Source organism: Pyxicephalus adspersus, chromosome Z (genome assembly GCF_032062135.1).
Source record: "Pyxicephalus adspersus chromosome Z, UCB_Pads_2.0, whole genome shotgun sequence".
Lineage (NCBI taxonomy): Eukaryota > Metazoa > Chordata > Amphibia > Anura > Pyxicephalidae > Pyxicephalus > Pyxicephalus adspersus.
Window position 1 is genome coordinate 54,045,641 of NC_092871.1, and position 8,357 is coordinate 54,053,997.

Genomic DNA, 8,357 nt, shown 5'->3' on the forward strand with positions numbered 1-8,357 from the left:
AAGACCTGCTAAAAAACAGATTTTTTTATTGTGTCCTCATAAGTAAAACCTTAAATTGGAAAGAGGATGTAGTTTCTTTTACTCATCACTGTAGTCATCTCTACAATAAATTACCAACCCTTGAAAGCGGATAATTGCCCCACAACTTAAATGACCTAACAAGTATGAATTGTGAGAATATCGCTCTCCTTCCAGAGGGACCACTGTGCACTCTTTCTGGCACTTGACTTCAAGTTTCCTCCAGAGCTGCAGTTTGAAAGTAAAGACTTTGTTTAGACATGGCACTTGGGAAAAGTGGCTCTGGATGGCTGGCATCTTGCCAACCTCTAAGGTGCCTGCACGGCTGCCCTGGTTCTTAAAGTGGAAAAAAAGTTACACTTTTAGGTTTGCATAATCAGACAGGTTATTAATGCAGAATCATTAGGGTGATATTTTGTGTGCAATAATGCATCTTACCTGCCTGATTGCTCCGAATTTTTTGCATAAAAGCTGAGCTGCACATGTGGAGCATCAGCTTTGGTTGTCAGAGAAACCAGGCAATCCTGGCGCTTCTTGCTTTTTGTTGGGCGTTATGACATCTTGGCATGGTCAATCAAAATCAACAGAGATACTCTCTTGGTGGAAGAAGAGAAGGAAGATGGTGGCACCCTGTGCTGGAACACATATGGGTGAGTCACTTGGCTTTACAGGTTTCAGGAAACAATTTTGTAATGGCAATACGTTAAAATCATGATGTGGAAAAGAGAATTAAAGACAAGTATAAAAGTTATGCAATATTTCTGATCCAAAAGCAAAGTGACTTTAAATATTTTATAAGAATTTGGGGATGAGGGAGAGAGTAGGGCTAGATTGGTGGTGGTGGTGGTGGTGGGGGGGAGAAGGTAAAGGAATTCAGAGAAGATGTATACCATACCAGATAATAATAGTAAACCGATGATCAAAAAGCTTAGGCTAGCATGCATAAAACCTTAGAAAGGGCAACTATATACATGTCAGAGTATTCCTAATCCTAAAGTGAACCTACTTAGCATGTGAAGGGCACAAAGTTCGATACTGAACTTCAGTGTGCAGGGGACACCTGCTGTGAAGTTATACAAAGTACTATCTGACCCAATATTTTCCATCAACACCTAATCAGAATTATTAATGTTTAGGTATTGCTCTTGACCCTTGAATAAAGTCCATGGCACCCATATCTCTGTAAACAGTGGTTCAGTATCATGGAAGTCATGGAAACTTTCCTCCATGTTGCACAAGTCATCCACTTTGCGGAACCAGCCACTCAGGGAAGGTTCTTGGGAGCATTTCCAATGACGTGGAATCATTGGTTTGGTAGCATTAAGGAGATAGGGCACAACGGTGTGCTTGTATTTGCCTATAGATGAGCTGGAGCAATAAAATGAGAAGCACCATGGTGTGAATTCCAAAGATGCACTGGAGATCTGCTCTATCAGGTAAGACACAAGTTGCCTTCCTGCACTGTAGCACAGATGAATGTCTTATGTGCCATTCACGTAATAACCTTTATTTGTGAGCGTAGTGTCAAATCCATGTTCCCATAGTCTCAAATATTGTGGGGGGGTCAGGGCTTTTCAAAGAAATCAATAACCTGTTGAGTAGGGAGACCGAGCGAGGTAGCTTGTCTTGCTCTTTAAGCAATTGTTCTTACAATCTGGGAGACTGCGGATGGCATGAGGCAGAGGTCACAAAGTGCTGTAACTGAAGATACTGCAAATTGTGGAGTGGTAACAGTGCACTAGGCGGTACAATCTCTAAAAATGAGCAAATTGTATCATGTAGAATCACCCAATGTAGGAACAAAGGTGTCAGACCCAAAAATGAATGGTTGTGGTGGCCTAGAGGAAAATACAAATGACCACCGATAGGGAACAGGGGTGAGTTACAGTCCCAGCCTTTTTGCCTGTGGAGGGTGTGACGAACGCCCTCTCAGCCCACACCCCTGCACATAGACTTTCCAGCACACTCGGCAACAGTTCACGCACCAGCAAACTGAGAAAGGCCCAACACACCATGACATGTAGACTGCCACCATGTGCTTAGATTGAAGCACGCACCGTGACCTTTGACAACCGCAGTTATGATTCTGCTTCTTTAATACTGTCTGCGTCACCCACTGCCACTCCAGACAGGGATATTTCAGCACTCACAATGTTTATAGCAACGCTTTCGATTAGCAAGTTACACTATTTCTACTTAGAACATTCAGAGATTCAGCTTACTTTTTTTAGTGTTTATTAAGAAAAAACATACAAAAAACAGTGCATAAAGAAATACAGAAAAATAAAGACTAATCAAAGAACAAAAACAGAACAACAGAACTAGTCTCAGGGGCTGTGTCTACATGGATTACGATCCTTGTGGACACTTCCTAAATGTCCTTGTTCTAGCCATTAATAATAATTTCATAAATTAAGGTTTTATGAAATGCCAACCCCCAGAATATTAATCACCACAAAATACGGAGTCCAAACTAGGCATGCCTGGGACTTATGGTTCACCAGAATCACTGAGGCCTAGGAGACTAGTTCTTGTTTTTAAAATGCTTCCCATAAAGATCCAGCTACAAATCAGTCAACTACTACTTTATACAGATTGGTATAGTGGAAATTTAAAGATTAATAATAAATGGGTTTCTGAATACAGCTCAGAGTTCAATCAGGGGCCACACTACTAGCATCATCTGAGTTTTATGACACCAGGAGACACAAAACTCCAACTTTTTACAATGGGCGTTGTAAACTAGAGGGTCTGGAATGATGCTGGTTGGCACATCAAGAAATATCTGATAAGGGGAAATTTATGACCCTGGTGTGTTAAGAGGAGCAATTTTATATTTAAAGGGGAGATAAGGAATCAATGGTATCCCCAATATCACAGGGGGTATAAAACCATCTGAATTTCAGCACTGTTACAGGGCATGTATCGGGGCTAAGGCAACCACAAAGCAGCCAGTAGCCATTTCCAATACAATCCATCTCTTAGAGAGGCTGTCATATTGCTAATTAAATACTCCGGCAATACAGGCAATTTAGTATTGCCTGAAGTCCTGCATACCCAGTCTCCCTTGGGTTTAGGGCATTATAGTATTCTTAAAGAAATTCTGGGTCTTGAGTGATACCAAATGAATGAGATTGCCAGACTATTTAGGCATCGGCAGTAGAAGGCTGGAATATGAGGGAGCATTTGAAAAACATAAAATCCTGGGAAAGACATTCTACTCTCCTAAACCATGATAGACATAACTTCTTCCACTTCTGATTGTCCTTTTTAATGGCAGTTAGTACTTGTAAATAATTATCACAATAGATACAGTCTGGTTAAATTAGACTCAAACTCAACATTTTAACTTTACATAAAAGGGTAGACAACCCTTATATGTGAAGGAAAAATGTGAATTGGTATTTTATTGTTTTAAGTGCAACACCCTTTTTTTAGGCACCGTAGGCGTTCAAGACTGAATGGAAGCGCAGAGCCTCCCGGGATACCTACGTCATGCATCTGGGTGCTCCTTCTGCCCATGCCCTTATCTCGGACATGCACAGAAGGGGCATTTTTTCTATTAAGGGAAATATGCCGAGCTAACGGAGGCGCAGTGAGAGATTAGTTTGCCAGGCAAAGGGGAAACTGGGATTCAAATGTACTAAATTTTGATATGGCATATTAATATTTAGGATTTCAGATTTGCTTAAACCTATTTTGAAATTGGAGATTTGGCCAAAGGCATCAAACTCTGATAGTAGAGCAGGAAGGGTTATCCTGGGCTGCTGGATAAAAAACAATATATCATCCAAATAAGCAGCCGGCTTGTGTGCACCCGAGCCTGCCTCCACCCCATGCACACTGGAATTGAGACATATTGTGTTCAAAAAGGGCTCACAGGATATGGTAAAAAGCAGACAACGGGCACTCCTGCCTAGTTCCATTATACAAGGGAAAGGAGGCAGACAGGGTGCCATTAATACAAACCTGTGCAGTTGGGCATGAATAGTGCGCCATTATCCAAATAACCATCTTGGGCCCCAATCCTATATGCCTTAACGTAGTGGACAGGTACAGCCAGTCCACCCGATCAAAAACTTTCTTGGCGTTAGTTTATAAAAGTAGGGTCTGCTGGCTGTACCTTTGCATGTGGTGCATCAGAGAGAGATCCCGTGAGGAACTGTCCCCAGCCTTTTAAACCCTGCGTTTGCACAGGTGGATCTCGCATCGCTAACACTAACACAGTGATGTGGGCTCTTAGACACTCCTTACTCATCTGAGTTCTGCTAGTCAAACCATTGATGTACATGACATGAGAATTTCCTGATACTGTTAAAAACCGTCTGGCCCTGAAACCTTACCCAGTGGAGATGATTTAAAAGTAGCCTTGATATTGTCCATTTCTAGTGGTACTAGTTTATCCAGCGGTATTTAGGTAGTTTTTGTAAGTACGTTTTTATAAGGGAGCGTCTATCCTCTCGTTTGTCTCTCCCTGGAGTACCTGGTATAATTTTAGGTAGAATTCTTGGAAGACTGATGCCACCTCCGAAGAGAAGTGAACCAAGTCTCTGCACGTACTCTTTTTTTTTTTAGATGTATGTTGCTGACTTTTTGGATCTAAGCACGTTAGCCAGGAGCTTTCCGGGTTTGTCACCCCATTCATTGGATTGTCTTGCCACCTGGGAGATAGCATATTTGGACTTTTAGACCATGTTTTCCTGACTCTTTCAGCTTTGTCAAAACTTCCTTTAATAAGGTTGGTTAACTGTTGCACCTTCTGGAACCCATTTTGCCAAAATGACACCCCTTGTGTAAAAAATTAGGATGAGCATGGCTTTGAATTTGGAGTCTTAGTGATGAAGGTGTTTCCAGTGCATTGACTGTCATTTTGTTTGAGGATCATACGTAAAAATCCAGGGATCATTACAAGTGATGACTGTTTGAAAAAAGTTTGGGTGCACCTCAAGTTGCTGCAGAATGTCTGCACAAATTTATTTGCATCACTCTTTTTGCTTTTGCTGAAAGTTTATCCTGATTTCAGCATGAAAGGAAACACAACGGCATTAAACAGTGACAGGTCGTGTGAGTTTAGACAAAGTTATAATTGCAAGTGCTCATTAGTTCTCATTGCATTGTTTAGGAGATAGAAACACAGTTGGGCAATAGACAAACCTCGTACATGTACAAGGTTGGGTGGAGATGATAACCACACTGTAACCTCCCCACCAGTCTCAACTAGCCCTAAAGACTATGTGACACCACTTGGATTGCGTGCTTATTGGAATATTCAAGGTTCATCTATTCGACAATCTCCTGGTTGGCAAGCATAGATATCATACATAGTCAGTAGGCCAAAAAAAAAAGAGGTACCCCAGTGCCATGCCTCCATGCCCATAGCAAATGGTATTTAGTTGAGGCCCGGGGTCATGAGTTGTACTACTCCAAGTGGCTTATGTTCAACTTTGGGTGGCTCTATATTCAGTCAGCCACACATTTTGCTTGCAGGTTGGGGACACCCATGTGGAATCAAAACATGACTCCAGATGTGCCCCCATATGGGTTTTTTTTAACCTACCCAACATTTTCCTTGTTACATTCCCTACCTTGGACATAGGGGGAAATTTAATTGAAAGGGCTGGAGCAGTGAGAGAGGCATTCCACCAAATTACCCAACCCTGTCCAGCTGTCTGAACACTGGAGCTTAAATCCTCTTCTGATGCCCAAACTTATCCTTATCACCTTCCCTTCCCCTTCCCTTCTTTCCCAGGTCTGGTGATAGGCGTTCCAGATACCACAAGGCACTGTGCCCCTGCGCAGTACAAGCATTATTTGTACCGTCACCCTCTCTATCTATTGTGCCCTATACATGAAATGTTGGTGACAGGTCCTCTTCAGCACAGGAAACAGACGCCACAATCTCGCCCGCCCGCCCCTTTGTTAATCAACCGGCCACCATTTTAGCACTAACTCGGACTGACCAATAGGCGGCTGCGCTTGCGTCGCAAGCCTCGTTTTGGATGTGCATGGTGGCGGGGTATGGAGAGTTCTCTTCTGAAGCGGAAGAAGAAAGATCTGATTTCCGTTTCCTGTAAGTCTCCCGCCCGCTGCTTGCTGATTACACCATACCGAATAAAAGAGGTAGGTAAAGAAACCGGGAAGGCGGGACGGAATGGTCAAGGGTGACTTAGTGGTGCAGGTTGATAGGAATCCAGGGAGTCCCTGGCAGCCATGTTTATCCTATATACTGCTGGGGGCATCTCATCCCCTGCACGCTATATGTGTTCATATGGCTTCCTGTTTACAGTGCAAGGAATGCTCTTGTCTCATACACATTGCACTTGCTGTGGAAGAAATATGATGTTTGTATTAAAGCGGAATGCATTCACATTTCGTACTGTGTGAAAAGAAATATTTATTTATGTGTATTTCAAAAAAATATTATTTACTCTCACATACAACCCTAACAGTGCACACATCGTACAAGAAGAGAGTGCTTGGCTTTGCAATTCGTTTCTGCGCCATCCCAGCCTTCAGACTTGTACAAACTCCTCTCTTGTGCTTAGATTAGCTGCTCCAAATCCCCTACAAACAGTCTGATCATGGTGTCCATTTGAAGCTGCAGCAAATTTGAGCATGTGGCTCATGGGCATCCAGCATCATCTAACTTTTTACTTTCCATGCTGATTGTCCTTGTCCCCACCTCTTTCATTCAATGGAAACATTTCAATCATAAGCATGCAGCACCACATGCAGGCATTAGTACAGCTTCCACAAGGGCAGTATGTTCATCCTCCTGCTCATCCCTTCTCTCTCACCAACCATAATCTGCCTGCTTTTACAGAGCCTTGGTAATTGTTACTGTATCTGAAATCAGATATGTAAAAAAGACAGGTTTATGTAGTCATTTCATTAGCATTATGTTGAGAGGGAAAGGAGATAATTTGCAAACATTTGCATTTTCATTTTTTTTTTTAATTTATGTTAGTGTTGAATTTGATGTCCGCAGGGAAAAAACAGGATCAGGGGATATAATGTGCTCTATTTTTTTTTTTTTTATAATTGTAAATGTTTTTGTTGTAGTGAAATGTTGACCCATTTTTGTGTAATGTGAGGTTTTAGCTGCACAGGCATTCAGAATTTTCAAGCTGTATTTGTAATTTCAAAATGTCAGATATTTTCAATACCTGACTGATCTGAACTGCATGTAGTTTAGCACCCAAATTTGCCTAACTAGGAAGCAGTGCCGTTGATGTATGTGTAGAATGGGGTTTGTCGTTTTAAGTAAGCAGATGTCATCTGGATGGCAGCATATAATGCTCCAAAATCTCTGTAGGTTGTTCAGCATTAATGGTGCCTTTCCCAATGTACAAGTTTGCCATGCCACCCATGTGCTCTAATGCACCTCCATGTCACCACAGGTAATGGATATTAAACAGTGAACAGATAATGAGCAAGATGTTTCCAATTCTTGAGCTACGTACACACATGCAATAGTTGTCATTGAAAAGGATCTTTCACGATCCTTTCCAACGACATATGACTGCAGGATGCATGAACGAGCGCTGTACATAAAGCGCCATTCTGCTTTACGGAGAGGGGGAGCATGACGAAGCGGCACAGCACTCTCTCCCCTTAATTTGCATTACGATCATTCCTAATCTATCATTCTTGGATCCGCCAGGACGATTGTTCAGACGATGGACGACCTGCACTGTACACACGCAAGCTTCTCGTCTGATATGAGCCTTGAGCCGATTATCGGATGAGAACCATCGCATATGTGTATGTAGTGTAACCAAGGAGGTCAAGCAATCTGCACCTTACTCCAGAGAAGGAAACCAGTCACTAGAGCCATCTAACAAATATCTTTGTTTCTTAGAAGAAAGTAAACTTAATCAGGATAAGTTTAATCTTGGATTTTTGTATTAGGAAGGACCAAGGAACATTTGGCATCCTTTAAAGGGGTGTTTAGACACTATTAACCTCATTATACATTTCTTGAAAAATGTATATAGATTAAAAGTCCCACAGTTACACAAAAATAAAAATTAGTTCTTTGCACTTTTTAACATCAAGCAGCCTCGCCCAAAGAAGCTTTTTTCACTGGATATAAAAATAGTGTATATTCAAATACATTGCAATGTTCCCCCCAGCCCCTTTTAGCCAGGTGCACCTCCTGGCACTTTTCAGTGACCACCTGGCTGTTTTTGGGTGGTTACTAATGAGTTGGGTCACAATACAGGGGCCACCAACTACCCTGTTTCCCCTATAATAAGGCACTGTCTTATATTTTTTGAAATGCCAAAATATGCCCTAGGTCTTATTTTCAGGGGGATGTCTTATTTTTCCATGAAGAA

General features: G+C 41.9%; 1 protein-coding gene across 2 annotated transcripts in view; it reads left to right on the top strand.

Moving 5' to 3' along the window:
- The first annotated feature begins 5,989 nt into the window (after positions 1-5,989).
- The window catches only part of LOC140343219 (methyl-CpG-binding domain protein 1-like), a 46,624-nt gene continuing 44,256 nt past the window's right edge, over positions 5,990-8,357 (top strand). For both annotated transcript variants that reach the window (XM_072429782.1, XM_072429783.1), the window contains exon 1: positions 5,990-6,138. In XM_072429782.1, coding sequence (XP_072285883.1) covers positions 6,037-6,138 — 102 coding nt within the window. In that variant the 5' untranslated portion in view covers positions 5,990-6,036. The remainder of the gene's footprint in view (positions 6,139-8,357) is intronic.